Source organism: Cyprinodon variegatus, unplaced genomic scaffold (genome assembly GCF_000732505.1).
Source record: "Cyprinodon variegatus isolate N-32 unplaced genomic scaffold, C_variegatus-1.0 Scaffold350, whole genome shotgun sequence".
Taxonomy (NCBI): domain Eukaryota; kingdom Metazoa; phylum Chordata; class Actinopteri; order Cyprinodontiformes; family Cyprinodontidae; genus Cyprinodon; species Cyprinodon variegatus.
The window spans coordinates 773461-794058 of NW_015150803.1; the positions used below are offsets into that span (position 1 = coordinate 773461).

The 20598-nt window shown below is 39.5% G+C and overlaps 2 protein-coding genes across 4 annotated transcripts in view; one reads left to right on the forward strand and one right to left on the reverse strand.

Annotated features, from left to right (window-relative positions):
* Window positions 1–13955, forward strand: part of LOC107091744 (transient receptor potential cation channel subfamily V member 1-like) — an 18708-nt gene extending 4753 nt beyond the window's left edge. The window contains exons 2-16 of one of the 2 annotated variants that reach the window (XM_015385867.1): window positions 5032–5262; window positions 5425–5579; window positions 5674–5826; window positions 5982–6119; window positions 7046–7344; window positions 7492–7668; window positions 7746–7910; window positions 7980–8072; window positions 8166–8236; window positions 10815–10980; window positions 11060–11126; window positions 11283–11599; window positions 11674–11795; window positions 12531–12646; window positions 12725–13955. In XM_015385867.1, the coding sequence (XP_015241353.1) occupies window positions 5054–5262; window positions 5425–5579; window positions 5674–5826; window positions 5982–6119; window positions 7046–7344; window positions 7492–7668; window positions 7746–7910; window positions 7980–8072; window positions 8166–8236; window positions 10815–10980; window positions 11060–11126; window positions 11283–11599; window positions 11674–11795; window positions 12531–12646; window positions 12725–12810 (2334 nt within the window). In that variant the 5' untranslated portion in view covers window positions 5032–5053 and the 3' untranslated portion in view covers window positions 12811–13955. Of the gene's footprint in view, window positions 1–5030; window positions 5263–5424; window positions 5580–5673; window positions 5827–5981; window positions 6120–7045; window positions 7345–7491; window positions 7669–7745; window positions 7911–7979; window positions 8073–8165; window positions 8237–10814; window positions 10981–11059; window positions 11127–11282; window positions 11600–11673; window positions 11796–12530; window positions 12647–12724 lie in introns of both variants that reach the window. The other variant, XM_015385866.1, reaches the window with a different exon arrangement.
* Window positions 13956–14654: 699 nt separating this feature from the next.
* The window catches only part of fam222b (family with sequence similarity 222 member B), a 54741-nt gene continuing 48797 nt past the window's right edge, over window positions 14655–20598 (reverse strand). For both annotated transcript variants that reach the window (XM_015385868.1, XM_015385870.1), the window contains exon 3: window positions 14655–17731. In XM_015385868.1, the coding sequence (XP_015241354.1) occupies window positions 16041–17731 (1691 nt within the window). In that variant the 3' untranslated portion in view covers window positions 14655–16040. The remainder of the gene's footprint in view (window positions 17732–20598) is intronic.

Below are 20598 nucleotides of genomic sequence, written 5' to 3' on the forward strand. Positions count from 1 at the left end.
GCTCCTGCAGCCAACTGCTGTCCTGAAGAGGATACGAGCAGTGGAAAATCGATTTTAAGCTTTATCTGAAAAGCCGAAATCTGCGAGCCAGAAGCAATCATCAAAAAGCCAAACTTAGGTTCCCAAACCCTGGACTATAGAGTCCATACTTAGATATGGTTGGATTGGTTGGTAGTTCTAAAACCTGAGTCTAGAATCTTGTGAAGATGAGAGGCAAGATCATGGCTACCCTGGACTCATTGTCCCCACAACATCTGTTTGAAAAGGGAGCCATCTGACACACTGAGAACCTTTTGTCTGAAATACCACAAGTTCTTACATCGGAATATTCTCGAGTTCAAAAGAAGTTTCATTGTTCCACTGTGAGAAAAAAAAAGCCTTGATAATGCCTCGAGTTAAAGACTCATTTGTACCAGATTAGCTAGACTTGAACAGAGAAATAGGCACAGATGATGATGATGAATGAATATCATGGGCTAGTATTTTTGCATTTGTTCTGATTCTGTTTGAAGTACTACTTGTCTCTGTTATATTGCAGAATTGCCCCCTCCGTCTAAGAGTAATGTATTAGAAGTTTCAATAACTTCAGTGACAGCACAGAGTTCCTGAGGAAGGTTGTGTAATTTGAAGCAGGGTGCTACATATCTTCTCTAAGTCCCCTGCTATCGTGTTTGATGGCAGCATCAGAAGCATGTAACTTGAAAATGAAACCTATCAAGAGAATACAAACATTTGCTCTATCTAGGGGACTGTTCTAGAGCTCTTAGAGACTTCTGTAAAAAAATCAGATCCTGTAATAAAAAGAACATGATAGATAACTGTGAGCACCTGTAATACAATTTCGGAGGTTTCTTGATACTTCATCGCAACAAAGCCTGTTTAAAAATACTCTTCCTGTCAGCGGCTGTAGCCACTGATAATGACTTTATAAAGAAACTTTCCTCTTGAGACATATAACTTACTTAAATTAAAGTAAAAAAAAGGGTAAAATGCAAGCAAATACATACATTATATAAAGATATCTTTTTTTAAATTCTGTTAAAATAGCAAGTGAAAAAATTTGTAATAAAACTATGCAATATATAAATCATGCATTGAGCTTAAATAAACTACTCATCAGGCTCATGTCTATCTTATCTCCAGCAGTCTGTAGGTGAAATATGGGGTGTATCCTGGAAAAGTTACCAGTCTATTGCAGGGAAACACATCCAGCCATGCTTACACAACTAAGCTGAATTTAGAGCCAACAATAATCCAACAGCCATGTTGGGTTATGGAAGATACAATGCCCACATATGCAGAGAACATCTAAACTCCTGACAAAAAGACAGGAATTGAACCCAGGACCTTCTTGCTTCAAGGCAATAGTGCTACAGACTGCGCCACCGTGCAGCTCCCCTAATGTAAAGCATTTAGTGTAAATAAGATCTGCTCTTTGAGTCTGGCTGTGGTGGAGTAAAGTGTCTTTGAGGCAAAGGGTTAAAGAACTAATGTCTCCTAAGTGCTTCTGAAAGAGGAGATTAGATTATCTGTAAGATGGCTTTTTGATTGTGATACATTCAGGAAGATTTGGAGGAATGTCTTTTAGCTAAAGTAGTGGTTGAGATATAACTTTAAGGGTAGTATACCACATTTATGTCAATAGCTTCTGTAATGTCCTCTGATGGAACTCAACCAACCCAGGATCCACACTGGCGGGAACTGGGGAGAGATTTAGTGAATTTTGTAGTGAATGAGTAGTTTAGTTTAGTTTAGTTTATTTAAGATCCCCATTAGCTGTAGCAAGCTACAGCTATTCTTCCTGGGGTCGAACAAAAAAGATGAAATAAAAAATACAAATGAAATAAAATTATATGGACATTAAAACAGCATCTCCCATAATCTATACATATACATAAATACATACACACATATACACATACATACTCATACATATATACATATACATACATACCCATATACATACACAGAAACAATCCAAACTAATCAAAACAAACTACAAAGCACAGCAAGTGAAGAAGACTGTGTAATCCCTCACAGTCATAGAACTGTGTCTCTTTTTTATTATATTATGTTCATTACAACAAGAAAACTAGGAATTGGAAACATTTGGAGAGAAGAAGGGAAGAAAATATGCAACATACGGACACAAACATAAGTAGCGGTTGTGTGGCATAGATTGGTCATAATGATATTATTGAAAAATTAGTGGTGAATGGAATATAAGCAAAGAATCAACAAAGAGGAAAAGAAAAAAAGGAGTATTATAATAAGAATAAAATAATTGTTATTTTAGAAGCAGTGCTGATATAGTAATATGATATAATCTATAAATATATATAAAATATTTATATTAGAGCCTGACCGATATAGGATTGTGAACGTTGATATTAGGCGCTTTAAAAAAATATATTGGCCAATATCAGAAATAGGTTGATATCAGATATTGACCGATGCATATAGACAGGATATGCACTGTCCAACTAAAGTCCAACCAAAAATATGATTTAAGACAAAGAAACAAAACATAGACCTACATAATTAAAATATGCAACTTTAATTTGAGCAGTATCAGCATAAGACTATAAATATAATAAATATTTTTGGTGCTGATTGAGATATTGCCTCAAATGAGGGGTGTTTTTTGCGTGACTGGTGGCGAACTGACAGACTTTTAACACCGCAGATGCATCATCAAACTGCTGTTAGATCATTCATGAAGTGGCTCCACAGATAACTGTTCCCCTCTGCCTGTAAAATGAATATAAAATAATTTAGTGTATTCTGCTAATTAGATTTCACTTTAACAGATGAGCATTTAAAATTGAAAACAAGCAGCCGCATACAGCTTAAAGTGATAACACAACTGCAATTGGGAGATGTTTTGTAACTGATTTATTTTTAAGACTCATTCACAAAAACCTTAAAAATAGAAGTTTGTCATATTTACAAGCAACTAAAAAGTTCTCTGTTCCACTGAACACAAGGCACTGAACTAGATTTAAGAAGAAATGCTGGATCTTTTAAAACACCCAAACAAAATTCCTTTAAAATTATGTTTATTTCACAAAGAGTTAAAATGGTAATATTCCAAAACTAGCACATATAAAACTCATCTGCTCTCCTTAATGCACCCTAACGGTGTGTTTGCACGAGGATTTGTTGTCATGGGGCACTAAAATATAGTTTTACTGTACATCATCACAGCTTACCATGGAGTAAACTCCTCACTTTCTAAAACTATTGGAGCATTGTTGCACACAGCATTAGTGTGAATTTGAAGTTGCAGAGAGAGTTACATTACAAGTTTTGTAATTGAATAAAAAAAGAAAATCACATTTTCTTTTCAGCTGTTCAAATTTTAAGTACAAGTGCACAAATAGGTTCTGTAAGTTGCACATTAGAAATCTCTTACATTCCCACTTTTGTTCCTAATGGTTTAGAAGTATTGTTGCAAAAGTATTTTTGCATTGTAAGTTTCATGTTTTGTCATTGTAATTTTTTTTTCATATGTCATAATTACAAAAAAGTTACAACTCTTCAGATTCTTGAGTACAAGTACACAAATTGTGTTCTGTAAGTTGCAAATTAAAAATGTCTTAAATTCTCAGTTTTGATCCTGATGATCCAAAACTATTGTTGCAAAAGTATTTGTGCATTGTAAGTTTGATGTTTTGTAATTGTAATTTTTTTTCATATGTCACAATTACAAAAAAGTTACAATTCTTCAAATTTTTGAGTACATGTACACAAATTGTGTTCTGAAAGTTGCACATTAAAAATGTCTTAAATTCTCAGTTTTGCTCCTGATGATCCAAAACTGTTGTTGCAAAACTATTTGTGCATTGTAAGTTTGGTGTTTTGTAATTGAAGATTTTTTTTTTATCTGTCATAATTATAAAAAAAAAAAGTTACACCCTTTCAAATTCTTGAGTACAAGTACACAAATTGTGTTCTGTGAGTTGCACATCAACAATGACTTCCATTCATTTTTGTTGGTGCAAAACCAATTTAAACACTTATATTAAAAGCTTCACAATTATTTTGTTATATTCTGGGAGACATTTTTGGAGTGCAACTCACAGAAATTACAGAATACAATTTGTGTACTTGTACTTTGAGGTGTACCTTTTTTTGTAATTGTGACAAATAAAATATACAATTACAAAGCTTCAAGCTTACAATGCACAAATGATTTTGCAACATAAGCCCTGGATCATTTAAAGCAAAACTAAGAATGCAAGAGGTTTTTGATGTGCAAATTGTAGAGCACAATTAGTGTACTTGTTGTTAAAATGTGAACAGGTTTAAAAGAAATTGTATTTGTGATTTTCCTTTTTAATTCTACAATAAAAAAAATTATATATCACTCTTCAAACTTTAAATTCACACTTACAATGTACAAACAGTTTTAATTCTAAATTACCTTCATAAGTTTCTCCCTCTTTTTCTAACTCTGTCCTTATGCTACCAGCAGCTGTGAGCATATGTGTTTGCGGTGAGTGGCGGTGCAGGGGGGGGCAGAGGTGCAGAATCAACGCAATAGAATTTTTATATCGGCCACATTTTGGCTGATGTCGATTAATGATTCAGATGCTAAAATCGGCCTCATAAATCGGCCCGTCAGTTAATCGGTAGGGTTCTAATTTACATATCTAATAATATAAATAACAACATTATATAAATGCTATAACTACTAATAACATTATAAGAAGAATAATCTTAGTACTTTTTATTTCTGCTAGTTTGGACCCGAGCTAAGCAATCACTGCCCCCACCCCCTCGTGGCACCTCAACCACAAGACAAGCCGTACCTCTAATTACCAATGATTCAGGCAGGCCATGGCTAACTAACCTGGATTTGTACTTTATGGAAATTCTAGAACAAAATTTGAATTAAACTACATAGGCCAAGTAAATAAAAATAACATTATAACCTGTTTGATGATACTAAAGAGTTGTTTGTTCACTTGTTCAGGTGCCCTCTTTGAGAATCACTGAATGATAAACACATATTATGTTTTATTGTAGACTGGCAGCATTACAGGTAAAGATGAGGAAGTCACCGATGTCGGACTTCCATCTGGAGACTGATGACAGAACAAAGGAAGAAAGATCAAGGCAGAAGGCACCAAAGAAGGATGGTTTAGCTTCTGCTTTAGGTATGGACAAAGAGGAGCCCAAGGCCCCAATGGACACTGATTACCAAGAAGAAATGGAACCACTCAAGCCTGCAATCCGATTCAATCTCAACTTTGACAAGTGAGTCTCTGCACTGAGACATAAACTGATTTATGCCATTTTTTACAATTAAATTACAACAGGTTCTGTGTGCTATCAAACCACACACTGCTGATTAAAATAGACTAATAGGCTGTTTGACTCACAGTAAACCCTGCAATATGCAACACCTTTTGTTTCCAGAGGGATTCGAGGTGAGCCACCAGAGCAAAAGAGGGATAGCTCCACTTTTACCATCGAGAGATTATTTGAAGCAGTGGCCAGCAGGGACCCTGGGAAACTGGACGGCCTGTACGAGTACTTGCATCAGAGCATGAAGAAACTCTCTGACTCTTTGTGTAAGTGAGAGAGCAGCTATGATGCAGCAGGTGTCCCAAACTGATCAAAGGAGATCTGAGTTCTGATTCCCCCATCTAACGGTTGCATCTACAGATCAGTCATATGGAAAAACCGCCCTGATGAAGGCTCTACTGCACCTCAAAGATGGCAAAAACCAAACCATAGACGTGCTGATCGACATTTCAGAGAGGATTGGTGACATTAAAGAGTTTGTGAATGCAGCCTACACCAGTAGCTACTATAAAGGTCAATTTCCCTCTGAACGAAAGCTTAAATTTGCCAGTCTGCTTTCTCTTTCAATGTTGTGCTATTTTAATAACAGTAGCAAATGATATGTTATTACTTTCATTTTTGTTTGCAACAAAAAACAATAACCATACATTTTCCCTGGGTTCTCATAGGTCAGACTGCTCTTCATATAGCCATTGAGAGAAGGAGTATTAACTATGTGAAACTACTGGTCAGCAAAGGTGCAGATGTTCATGCTAAAGCATGTGGGAAGTTCTTTCAGCCACATGATGGACCCAACTTCTACTTTGGTAAATTTGTGTTTCTTCCTCATATAAAACTCCTTACTTTCCACTTTATGTAAAATTGTTGGCATAAAACAGGGTTTGGCTACAATCTAGATAATTAAAAATCTAAATCAGGAAAGCTTCTGGCATCATCCTGGCAGGACAGTCAATCAGTGTGTTATTAGAATGGGGAGACCTCGTTTAGATTAGATGGTGGCTCATTCCAAGAAGGGTTGGAAGCCATGCTTTAAGCAGGTTTAAACCTTATCCTAAAGATCTACTATCCTGTAGATTTTAGACGCATTGCTTCTCAAAAGACTGAATTACCTCTTCAGCATGTCATCCAGTTCGGCAAAGGCCCGGTAACTAACCATTCATATGTTTTTAGATGTGTTAGAGCAGGGAAGCATCGAAAACCTGCAGGACAGTACATCTTGAGGATCAGAGTTGGAGACCCCTGCTTTTAGGTAAAGGCATGTATTAGCTGGTCAAGAAGCCTTTCACTCAATGGTGATGTAAATTTAGCCACAGTGACGCTGGTTTTCCAGTAGTTTAAAGTTAATGGTCATCCCGACCACTTCCCTTTCATCTGAATGTGGCAATTTGGACCAGATACCTAAGACAGAAAAGTGGGTCTTAAACCAAAACAACCCCAAAAAGACATCAAAAAATAGTTTAGGCAAGACCTACTCAAAGCCCTTACCTTAGTTATATTGTATATTTGTTAACTATGCTTTAAAGTCAGGTATCCAGTCGACTTTAAACTATGGCAGATATATGATAGACCCTGAACTTGCTTAGCAAAGGGTTTACCTCAAAAAAGTGTAGCCATATTTACATTCGTTGCTTGAGCTTGTGTGTATAGGAAAAAATCAAAAGTAAATTAAATCTGGTGATTTTCTGCTTTTAAAATTAATTTCAGATGTTTTTTGTATGATCATTTCATTTAGGTGAGCTGCCATTGTCTCTAGCAGCCTGCACCAACCAACCCGACATAGTGGACTACCTCATGGAGAATGAGTATCTACAAGCGGATGCTAAGATGACTGACTCTCACGGCAACACAGTGCTGCATGCTCTGGTGTTTGTGGCTGATAACACAAAGGAGAACACAGAATTTATAACGGCCATTTATGACCGTATCCTAAAGAACAATGCCCGACTGCATCCTAAGATAAAGCTGGAGGAGAAAGAGAACGAGAAAGGTCTAACACCTCTCAAACTGGCTGCCAAGTTGGGCAGAAATCAGGTAAATAAACATTTAGAGTTTGGTTTTTTAAAGATGAGATTTTTTGGTTGGAGGTTCCAGGTCTGAGAGGATTATAATCTGTTTGGTATTTAGTGAATCTGCACTCTCACTGGTGGGTTTTCTTACTTCCTCTTTGTTTGTCTGCAGATTTTTTCTTACATTCTACAAAGAGAATTTCATGAGAATCAGTTCAAGCACTTATCCCGTAAATTCACAGAGTGGGTTTACGGACCTGTCCACAGTTCCCTGTATGACCTGTCCTCTGTGGATTCATTCGAGAAAAACTCTGTCTTGGAAATTATAATCTACGGCAGTGACATTCCTGTGAGTTCCAGCTCTGCTGGCACATTGGGAAAAAACTGAATCTGCACAATAAGCCATGATATTGTATATCTTCACAGAACCGTCACGCGATGCTGGAGACAGAACCACTTAGCTGCCTGCTGGAGGATAAGTGGAAGAAGTTTGGAGCTGGATTTTTTTTATTCAACTTCCTGTTCTACCTTGTGTACCTGTCCATCTTTACTGTTGTAGCCTACAACAAAAGAAAGTGGCAGGAGTTAAGGGTAAATAGTTACACGCTGTTTAACAGACCGGAGCAAAGCTTGTCCTGATGTCTCCTCTGTCTCCTGCAGGGTTGGTTTAAAGTGGACAAAACATGGAGCGTCCTGTATGCTTCAGGCCAGCTGGTGACATTATTAGCAAATTGTTATTTTTTTGTCACTGGGGTATGTGAGCTGTTTTTTATCCTGTGGTTTATATCGCCATCTTGTGGAGGTTTAGGTTCAGTGAATATTTTAATGATCTCTTAACCCCTTCAGATCTTGGACATGACGAGGAAGAGGCCAAAGATGCAGACACTGCTGATTGATGGATATTATGAGATTCTATTGTAAGTCGATTTTTCTCAGATAATTCTTCATAACAGATATGCTAAACAGTTGTCATAGAACACTGAAATTCAATAGTATTTAGAGGAATCTATTGGGATTTTCTACCTAACCCAGTCACATTTTCTCATATTGGCATTTATGAAGTTGAAAGAAAAAGAAATATGTATTACAAAATGTTTACCAAATAAAATAGTGCTATCAAGATACATAAAATGTCCATTGTTAACTCATTCTAATAACTCAGCAACTTTTAGGAGTTTATTAAGCTTTATTCTGTGGTATTAGGATACAAAAAAGCTGGGTAACAGGCATGCCAGTTTTTAAATATTCAATTACAAAAGAGGTTTTGAAAAATCTAAAATGCTATCTAAACATGATCTTACAGTAAATGGTAATATTTTATTGCATAATTTTCTAGAACTGCACTGCTCAAGATGGCTACACTTTAGAGTAGCTCAACTAGTTCCTCAGTTCCTCCATTTGTGGATCAAAGTTTTTGTCTGATGATGTTTAACTTTGGTCTTAGATTTTTCACCGTTGATTTTTGTTATGATGTGTAACCATAGGGACTACTAAAAGTTGTTTTTTTACACCAGGAAGCAGCCCATTATTCTCTCAAATCCTGAAATAATATGTCAGCTATAATACCCAGTTGAGATGAAAAGGAGGGCAGGGGTTGCAGAGCAGGATGAAGGAGAAAACAGAGGAGGTGAAAATTCAAGCCATCTCTTCTGTCAATCATTATGAGCAATGTGTGACCTTTAGTAAGAAGAACTCCAAGTCCTAACAAGGACTGAGCCAGGTTATTGGGAATGAAGTGTTATGTGTTTTACTGAAACATGGGAGCAAGATTATATCCTTGTCTTTAAAGTCTTTCTGCCAGGCTTTCTGACCAAACAAGTAGACAGAGATTTAAAGGGAGTTTGAAAACTCAGGATTGTTACTGTGACGTTTCATCTCCACAGCTCAAATTTCAAACTATTGACAGTGAGTTTTCTTCCATGTTATTTAACCAGGGAGTTCACCATACTAATTGTTTTGACACCAAAGTGTTCTGTCCACTGTAACAGAACACCTGGGGGTTGTGATGATCGTCATCTCATGTGTTTCTGGAGTCTCTGAAAAACTCAAAAGGATTTTCTCCAAACACAAAATCCCAGTACATTTCAAACCAAACAAGACCCTGAGACAGAGACTAGTGCACCCTAAGGACAAAACCCCCAGACCAAATATGAGCAGAGTGGTGTATGCAGTTCACTGCAGTGAAGAATACTGTGATCTTTATATTGGAGAAACCAAACAACCTCTCCACAGACGCATGGCCCAATACAGAAGAGCGACCTCCTCGGGACAAGACTCTGCAGTACATCTACACCTTATGGACAAAGGACATTCTTTGGAGGACAAGAATGTTCACATTTTGGACAAAGAAGATAGGTGGTTTGAGAGGGGCTTGAAGGAAGCCATCTATGTCAAGAAAGGAAAACCAACCTTAAACAGAGGGTGTGGATTTCAGCTTTCAAAAACCTACAATGCAGCAATTGAGTTGATTCCTTCTCGCTATCATCACAACCCCTTACCCCTTACAGAGGAAACAGAACACCTTGCCTGTTTAGCAAGGCCAACAATTCCCTTTAACACCCCTTTCAGAGACATAGACAGGTATCACATATTACAGGCTAACAAAGAAGCCAATCGACCCACATTCCTAAGGGCGGATTATTCGTCCGGTTCAATTTGCATGTTTTCTAAACCAAAACAAGGCTTTGTTTTTGGTCCACACTATAAAGCCTCGAGCTCAACGCTATTTCCGACATTTTGAATTGAAAAAGCTTCTTGGCTCGGAAGCGAAACGTCTTCAACCTTGGAAACAAAGTCCAGTGGATTCTTTTTTTTTTTACTTTTTTGGAATGACTTTGACCTGGATGACTGAGAATCTTCACCAGCATCACTGTAAGGACAAAGTTCTTCATCAACTCCAGAAGACTGCGGTGGAGTCCTCAGCAAACACCCGGATCAAAGACTACCTGTCAACCAGATCAGTTCTTGAGGCTAAAGGGTCAACTGTGACATCAAGTAGTCAGCAGCACAGAAGCACCATGGGGGAACTACATTCCACCATTTCATTTCACTATGTATACCTTCAATACAAGACTGTCCTGTCATCTGAAGAAACACTCAGAGGACTCTCCTGGGTGCATTAGAGATGGACAAGAGGCTGAGTACAGGAAGCTGGTGAACCACCGCATGCTGTGGAAACAACCATCTGATCCTGGATGAGAAAAACAATAGAGAAAGTTGTAGATTTCAGGAAAAAAACAAAAAAGGCATAAGTTCAATGCTACTACCATCATGTAAAAAAAAGTGGAGGTGATGGAGGAGCATACATACCTCAGTGTTCACCTGGACAACAGATGCATTTTTTGAATTGAATAAAAAACCCATAGAATATATTCAATAGTTTTTTATAACAGCGAATGTGAAAAACGTTTACTGGGAATAAATATATTTAAAGTGGAGTTAATACAGGTTAACATGGGTCCCTCTGGGTCAGTCTAACATCCACGTTGTTCACAGTTTTACGCAGGGGCTCCTTTTCCTGATCTCCACCGTTCTATATGTGGCGGACAGGGATGAATACCTGGGCTTCCTGGTGATATGTATAGCTCTCAGCTGGATGAACGTGCTCTACTACTCCAGGGGCGACAGACACATGGGCGTCTACAGCGTCATGATACAGAAGGTAGGGTTCCACTCAGCTGCAGTCAGCATCCCAGAGGACACTTTGTTCTAAGGCCTTCTAACTTCTGTTTTCTTTGCAGATGATCCTCAGTGATATCCTGCACTTTCTTTTTGTTTACCTCGTTTATCTCTTTGGATTCTCAGCAGGTATTTTATCTTGGCTCAAACTAATTTAGAGTTAACCACTCCAGGATTTTTAGTACCTCCACCCCAGCTTTGCATTACAGAAAAACTGTATTTTCATATTAGAAACCAGGACTGTTTAAATACAATATTAAAGCAACATTGTGTTTCCTGTTCTAGCTGTGGTAACACTGCTGGTAGAGCCAGAGCAGCCAGCGACAGCAAGAGGACTTTTTGGAACCATTGCACCTAATTCAGAGTGTGTCAAACCCACCTATAGAAACTTCTCATACACCACCCTGGAGCTCTTCAAGTTCACCATAGGGATGGGAGATATCGACTTTACCAATGATTACAAGTACATGGAGGTCTTCTACATCCTGCTTATTGGCTACATCATTCTCACCTACATCCTGCTGCTCAACATGCTCATAGCCCTCATGAACCGCACTGTGGAAAACATCACCAAGGAGAGCAAAAGCCTTTGGAACCTGCAGGTGAGCAAATGCTGTCCCTGGCATTATTTATTAAAGGGAGTGAGGTTTAAATAAGTTGCTGTGATCGTCTCCAGAGGGCTGGCACCATCTTGGACATGGAGAAAAGGCTACCCTGCTGTCTAAAGGGGTGTTTTCGCTCTGGGGTGGAGAAGAAGCTTTTCACAGCTCTTGGAGAAGATCGGCGAAGGTGTTTCAGGTCTGCCTCTTAATGTTCATTTTAGCTGTTTGAACAGAGTGCTGTGAAATATAGACTTATAGATTTCCGTTTGAAAAGTTCTTGATTAATTTTGCCAGCTCTACCAGTACAGGCCATTTACAATTTACCATTTCATTTAGTCTGATAGAAAAAAAAAATCCAATTTAGCTAAGCATTTAACATTTAAAAATTGAATATGAACTAAATTAATTATTACATAAAGTTTATTACATAGCATTGCTATTCCATGTCTTTTAATCCACTAAAAAAGCTTCATTTCAATCTGATCAGCTTTATTAATGGTGGTCTTTGTAGAATGATGAGGATTATAGTCTCTCCTCTAACCTGGTGAACATTTTGGGTCCAACATTTCAATGGTTCATTATTAGATTGCTCACCATCTGTCTTGCATGTTGAGTTTTTGCTTTTGTACACAATAGTTGGACTCCTGTCACAGTTTAATCTATGGGAATGTATTAGTCTGTGAGGGAAAAGCCATTTGCACATGAACTGATTCACACTGCTGACTAATCTCGGTTGCTAGAAAAAAAGGGAAACCTCAGCAAGAACGAATCAGTCAGGAGAAAAAAGGTCCCAGGTAAGATAAACAGAAAACACAGCTGTGTGATCAGGGCTGATTGATTAATAGATTTTTTTTTTTTCTTCCAATAAAAACCATCTGAGGTGTCATAAAGTAGACATTGATTTAAAAGTGCATTTCTCCTGTATTCTTAGGGTCGAGAGTATGAACTGGAACAAGTGGAACACTAACTTGATCAACATCAGCGAGGATCCAGGATTTTCAGAGGAGTTCGACCAGCATGAAAACCCTACACGTGGATTTGACAGAGGTTCAAAAACAAAGAGCAGTTTGATTTTTCAAGACTTAACAGATTCAAATCCTGTAACGTCTTCTCCTTTCTCCACAGGGAGTAGCTGGAGAGGCCTTTTCATGGAAAGCAGGAGGAGGACGATGCCGTCTCAGTCCAATGAGATGAGGGTCCTAAACGGCTGAAGAACCCCTGAGGGTTTTTTCCATGGCTGTTCAGCCTGCATGATATAAACAAGGACTCCAACGCAGTGTTCTATTTAAGAGACAAAAAGCTTGGAAGGATGTCTCCAACTAAACTGTACTGTTTTCTGCAATGAAAATGCAATATATAAGGAAACATTTAAGTAATATCATTAGGAACTACAAAACACTCAGTGACTGACATGTAAAAGTGTGTTGCAACGTAGGTGTTACGTATGCTGTAAAAAGTGTTAATTAATCCCTTAAAAAAATACTGCAATTTTAATTAAGATTTGTGATATTAACAAGCCGTATAAGTGAGCTGCTGGGTGCATATCCTTTACAGCGAGGCCGCAACCTTCCAGCGCCTCTGGCATAGCTAAAAATCCATCATGGAGTTATCCTGATCACCAAGGTGCTGATCCTGCACCTCCCGCTGCGTGCCCTTTATACAGGTCCCATTTTCATCACAGCCAGACAAGCTAAATCTACTGCAGCCAGATCAGCCCTGCAGGTTTCACAGCTTGCTTCGTCTACTCCACTTCCTCTGGCGATGAGGCAGAAGCAGGCCTAGAGAAAGGGCATGAAAGCACAGCAATCGGGGCAGCAATCGCCACCTTCGGCACAGGCTGACACCGTTACAAATTGTATGTGCTTTAGCCTTTTGGAGGCAATGAGTTACTTGTTTGGCTGTACAGTTTTAGTCAAAGTTTCCTCTCACTTTCATGTTAATTTAAGGTAATATGGCTTTTAGAAATGTATTTAAACAGTTCTCTTTTTAGGTGCACTGAAAATGGAAGAAATACACATATTATCAATACTTTGTAATTGCTTATTGAATTGGGTAATATTTGGCTAAATCATAAACTGTTTATTTGATCACAAGAAGAATTGGAAATGTTGTAGACTATTCAGACTAGTAAGGCTTCCAGCCATGGATTAGCCCATAAATTGGGTTTTGGTGTGGGTCACTGGCAAAAGCTCAGCATTAACCTGTTTTTTTTTTTTTTTTTAATTCACAAACCAGTTCTGATATCCCTATCCTAGAGGTACACGGAGCTGTGTCCATGTTTCAATCATTGTTTTGAATTCAGGTGAAGTAAAAAGGGTTGAGAGGATTCTTTTATCACCAATCTATTCACTTAAAGCAACGTTCTATTTAGATTTGCTCCTCTAGCTGAAGAATCACGCCACACTTGAAAAAGCAGCTTTTTCTACTTAGTCTGATCCAAAATCACCCAAAACAAAAATCAAAACCAGTTTTTAAATAGATTCAAAATGGTTCCAGGTGAAGCAAAGCATCACTAATGACTGAGTTTGGACGCATTTCAAAGCATAAATTAGAACTTTATTTTATTATTACAATATTACAAAAAGAGTAGCACAACTCTCACGCTCTTGCCTCTTATCTGTCGTACAGAATGACACAAAAGAAAGGCTCGTGGACCTTCTTCCATTTCACAGCAATAGTACAAGAAACAAAGAGGAAAAACAAAATTTAAATAACAAGCAAATCAATAGTCATAAATAGTCACAACTGCAAACTGAAGCTTTGAAACTAGAAAAAAAGTTACAGCTCAGTAACTACACATTACTAAAAATATATCATTACAAAATATTCCTCCTTTTTCTCACTTTTCAACCATAAGGAATCTCTAAGGAATTGCTCTTAATGAAAAAAACTTCATTCAAATAAAAGGCAAAAAAAAGTAAAAATTGCTGTTTCTGTATGTCCTTTTCCTCCTCTTTCTCTTTATTTGGGTTTTGTTTTATTAAAACCATGCTCATTGTCAAAGGAAAGTCCAAGGACCAAACACTTAAGGCTTTTTAAGGGCTGTTAGGGAGTTAGGTGAACAAAACATAGGTGTCATTGTGTTATTATACACACATACACACTCACACACAAACCTCAATGCTCACTTATCTGCGCCCGCGTCAGCAAGCAGCAGTCACACACAATCATTAAAAGTTACAGTAGTCTAGTAGGTAAGCCAGTGTACAAGAAAATAAACAATGCATTTGCTGTTTTTCACGTTAAAACCCGAAACCCAGGAGGGGTTCGTTTCCCTCGATCTTGCAAGTGATCAATTTGGTCTATTGGAGCAGACTTCACATCAGCATCAGTAGCAACTCAGTGGGTTTTTAAACCCCGTCGGGGTTAGAAGCTCCGCCTTGGCTTTAGATTCTTCGTCACATTAAAACAACAAACTTCTTCAGTCTCCACAAAGCAGACGGATCCCTTTCAATACCTGCAAAATGAAGAACTCAACATTCAAGTAATACATTTGGTTAAAAAATAAAAAGGAAAACTAATCTGAAAAGTGGAAAGAGATGTGATGGCACAGTTTCACACTGGTGTGTCTTCATCAACCTGACTTTGGCCATTTTAAGGTAGAGGAGGGTTTCCGTGTTTATCTGCCCTTAATGTTTATATATCTTGTCACTAAATATGAATAGTAACAAGGCTAATTCTTCTAAATACCTGAATTCACTGCAGCATCATAAGCAGAAAGAAGCATTGATTTTTTTTTTTTGTCATATTTGCTCCAGTTTTGTCTTTAAAACGTACAAACAACCTGATTAAATGTTTCATTTACAGCCTGAAAGGAATTTATCTGTAGTAGTCCTACTATGCACAACATTAAAAAAAGAAAAAAAGCCTCTTTATGTGTTTTTTTTTTATAGCCCCTTCCCCATCTGTCTCTTTATCTTCTCTTTTTATTACTGCATGAAAGTGATTGTACTTAATTTTAAAATCACCACCGAAGTGAATGTCTTAACCAGTTCCAGCCAAAAAAAAAAAAAAGAAAAAATATCAGGTAATGTCGCTTTTTTTTTTTTCCTATGAGGGATAACTTTCAATTTTGTCTTACATGCATAAGAAAAGTCTCATTGGGGATCTGAAGAAGAGAGAAGACAGACTCTGTTCAAATCCAGGCACAGATATTCAGTGTTATGATGGAGGAAGAAGCAGAGAGGACTATGTTTACACACACTTTCAGAAACAGGGTACCTGGGCTGCAGGTAAAAGCATGAACTAAATCCAGCAATTGATCACTTGCAAGATGAAACAAAAGAATGACAAAAAAAAATATTGTTCTGCATTAAATATATTATTTTACCCTCTTAATACTTGTTGTCCTTTAAGTTATCTGTTGAGTTTTATTCTTGTGTTTCGTTTCTTAAGACTAAACAAAAGGGCTTGATAATGGTTGTGGAGACAAGGCCATAGCTTATCTGTACCCTGGGTGCTGGATGAGAGCGGTTCTGCCGTCTCCAACCTCTGGACCTACCCTGCTCAGAGGGGGCCTGTGCATCTTGCCCATCAACCCGAGATTCTGATCGCGGAAGTAGGGCGTCTGGAAGTCCCCACCCAAGTAATCTGCCGTTTGCATCAGATTAGTCTGGCCGGCTGAGGACATGGTGGAGCTCGTTGGGAGCCTGTAATGGGGAGCCCCAGGGGGCCCACAGTCCAGCGTGGTACACCCTCCTGGGCCTGCATTGTGGAATGACATGGCTACATCCTGAGACCCAGAGCTGTCACTGTTGGGTGTGGGAAGGATGCTGCTGCTCCAGATGTGGGACTGGAAGTAGTGACCGTTAGTGTAGTGGGCCATAGGACCGGGCATGCTGCTGCTGTTGACGGGCGGGGAAGGCGTGGGCCTGTCCACTGGAGGCTTCAGTGAGTACGGCTGACCCCCCAACACTTCTGCAGGGTACCCCATGCCTTTAAAATGGAAGGATGGGTCCCTAGAAGGCTGTTTGCAGAGGTGCGTCAAGCCGTTCTGAATGTGGGGGACATGAGCCAGCTGATGGGGGTTCCAGGAGCGCATCTTCTGCTGCTGCTGCTGGGTGGCATGTTGGAGCTGATTCTGTTGGGGGTGAATATGCTGCTGCATGTGCTGCTGATGCTTTGGATCAGCGTGGTTGGAAGGCAAGTGGTTCATACCAGCCACACTGGATGGGGGGTGGGCTCCCATCGGAGCTGTGGCTTTTTCTTGGGGGGCGATAATGCAGTTGGGTGGTGGAAAGCCGGGGGTGGCGGGGTTACTGTGCATGGAAACCCTGGAGCATGCACTGATAAGCAGGTTGCGACCGATGGGACTGGGGTTGGCGATCTGGCCCTCACACATGGAGCTAGCTCCGGGGCCCTGGACCCTCCCTTGGCAGAACTGGTTGAGCTGATGCACAATGGTGCTCAGGTCAGCCTGACGGGCCTGGTGCAAACCGGCGGCCATCGAGAGTGGAATGGTTGAGGTAGAGACGGTAACGTTAGGTGGCACGTCGCCATCTGGCAGCTTTCTGGTCCCCTGCAGCCCATGTGGAGGCTGTTGTTGAAGCATGACTGCAGGGGGCCCCTGCGGGTGGCCGAGGGCCGGGTGCTGAGACAGAGTCTGGAGTCTGATCGGCCCCTGAGGGTGTAGGGCCAGAGGAGGAGGGTGTCTAAGACTCTGAGTGTGAGCCTGCTGTTGAGAAAGGGGTAGATGTAAAGTCTGAGGCAGGTCCTGCTGTTGGTGGGTTAAGCTGTGCTGGGGGAGGGGCAGGGTGGGCAGAGGTGGGTGGTGGTTTAAAGTGCTGGTTGAAGCCACTTGGTAGGGTCCAGTGGTAGGATTCATACTCACTTCCGAGTGCAAGCGAACCCGACTACCATCAAAATCTTTCAGGATACCTTTGACTGTGGGGACCTTAACGATGGCGAGGAGTCCCGTCTTGGCGTTGGCCTGAGAGGGGGGGTAAGGGCTGTAGCGCTGGCCCGACGTATCCAGCCCGTTGACCGTACGGCGAACGTGGTTACGCTGGGGGACTTTGACGCTGTTGGGAAAGATCTTGATGGTGAGGGGGTTGTTGGCAACCTTCTTAGCATATGCGTCCAATTCTGCAGGGGTTGGAAACGGAGCGGATCTCATCCTTTGTATGGTGTCCCCTGGAGGAGAACAGGACAGATGGAGTTAGGAGGGTGAGAAGAAAAAAAAAGAGCAAAGCCAGGCAAAACAGACAATTTAATCCAGTTCAGTTGTACAGAACCAAAACCCAAACGTTTTAAATGATTTATCATATAAGCTATAACCTGCTTCCCTGTCATTCTGAGAGAAAAACATCCCTACACCATTATCCTACAGGATTCTCCTTCCTCTCCATGCATTTGCACTGCCTTGTGTTAGTGTATCACATAAAGCACAATTAAATTACATCATAGTTTGTGGTTCTATCACAGGGAAGCTCAAGGTGTATGACTGTAAGGTTATTGTGACACAAAAACTGAAATCTGTTGAAATTTGATGATCTTGGAGAAAGATGAATCAGAAAAAAACTAAGAACTCCGATGGTATGGTGATTAGATAAAGAGAATGATGTTTCATGTACTCAGCAGGAATATTAGAGCTGACACATTCAAGCCCCCCGCCCCCCAAAAAAAAAGAAATGCAGTGAAATCCAGTTAAGTACAGTGGTTACTGACTTTTAGGTCAAAAGCTATTACTGGCCCTAATTGACACATTCAGGCCAAGAATAAGTGCTGAGGGTGGGCTGAGATGTAGTGGCTGAATCACAAACCAAACAAAGAATAAGAGGAGGCAGTAATGGTCCCCTGTGGCTGGAACAGGGAGAAATAAAAAAAAAAAAAGCACACAGAGTGAAAGAGAGACGCAGGGAGCAGCCCTCCATGACAGCAGACAACTAATCAGACACAGAAGCAGCGTCTCTGATGTGCAGGAACACCTCCTAGGACTCAGCTCGCAGGCTTCTGCTACACCTGCTAAGCACTGCGACTAAATTTAACAATGCCAAAGTGACAATGTCAACATGATTACCCGTTTGAGAATGTGGGAGGGTGTGAGGTTGTTCATAACCTCCACAAAAAGGCTTGGTTCATGTGTCGAAATAATCCATTTAATCTCATAGGTTTCTCCTTTTTTTTTTTATCCAAACAGATTTTAGTGCCAAGGGGTGCAAATGCTGTAAAATAATAAAGGGATTTCAAAGCAAATTCAAAAGGTCCTAAAGACACAAAAATCCAAAATCACATGCAAAGAAAAAAATGCTGCATAGAAAAAAGAAAAGAGAAAACATGCTGCAAACACATAAATTATGTTAACGAAGAAACAATCAAAAGGAAAATGCTGTAATTAGCAAAAAAAAAAAAATAAAAAAATACAAGTTAAGAAAAGCTGCAAACTAGTGCTGCATAGCAGAAGTCAACTAGGGGTCATTAACTCATATGGGACCAGAACAAAAAACATTACATAAGTAATACCTTTGGACCAGAGCCTTAGCAAAAACATAAACATGATACTTTCCAGAGGAAATCTAGAGGGAGAAAGGAACGGTAAGGTTTTTAAAATAAATTTTACACTTAATCTTTCTTAGAATCAAATATATGCCTTAACTAATGGTTATAATTTAATAATAGTTACACCCCCTAGTGGTCTGGAAGGCTTCCATCATGCAGATCTAGTTTGCTGCTTTTCTTAACCTGCAGTTTGTTTTTGCTAAGTGCAGCAGGTATCGCTAATTGCAGCATTTTCCCTTGCCTCTGTTCTGTGTTGGCATCATTTATGTATTTGCAGCATGTTTTAACTGTGCATCTCTCTATTTATTGTGATTGCAGTTTTTAGCATTTGTTTCCCCTACATTTGTTTTTCATGTTTGTGTATTAGTTTCATTTTTCTGTTTACTACTCAATCTTTTGAGTTTGCTGGAACTAAAATCCTGTATTTATGCAGCCTATGCACCACTTTGCCTCTGTAACAACCTGTCAATTATTAACCTACAGAGAAACAGATGGACTACATATTTACAGCTAATAAATAGGTGTAAAAATGCCCTACAGCAATTTTCATAATTTTGTACTACTGTAATTCCAGATGGAAAATACTTCAAAATTCTGTGCTTTGAATTGATTAAATGTCAGCGTGGAAAATCTAAATGGAATGAATAATTTCCTTTACCAAAATCACACAATCATCACACAATTATTGATAAATTGGGAAAAAATATAAATAAAAAGGAATAATCATTGATCATTTTTTCTTTACTTTTACATTTAATCTCTAAGTAATTTCAATTTTCTAGGAATTCTATAAATGAAATGTAGGAATCAGGGCTGTTTCTTTTAGCCAGAAACAAAGCTCACTGTTAGCATCTTGGGGGTTACCAACACTCCATAAAAAACGTTGGACATCCTCTAGAAACTAAGAGGAATTTGCTGGATACTGAACTGGTGTTCTGGTAAGTAGAGTGAGGACCTGTGATGCTGTGGGCCTGTTTGTCTTTCAAAAACTAAGTTTTTGAACCTTAGTGACCTTCCTTATGCAATCTGACCATCAGATCTTTGTTAAAAATGTCTTAGAGTGATGGATGATCTGGTCAAGCTAACTCTTTAGCTTACTTTGGTGCAGAATAAAGAAGAAACCTGTGGTTTCTTGTGGTGCTAATGCTCAGTCTCAAAGCAGGTTGGCCTAGGGGGGAGGAGGCAGAGAGCTGAAGTGACTGAAGGGGCAACAGGAGTTGTGCCAACTGGCTAATTAATTCCTGCTTTATTTGTGAACAGGAAACAATGGGCAGTGATGTGCGGGGGCTGGTATGAGGCGGCACACAGACGTACACACGCATGGGGGGGGCTCCCTCTGAAACAAAGTGTTCAGCCCACTGATGGCAGCTTCATTAATGCAGGGGTCTGGGCCAAGGAGCTGGAGCCTGACACCCCGCCATCATCGAGGTCCAGTGTCAGACTGTCACTGAATAAATGCCAGGCTAAGCGAACACAGAGAAATGAACACTTCCATACGAGCG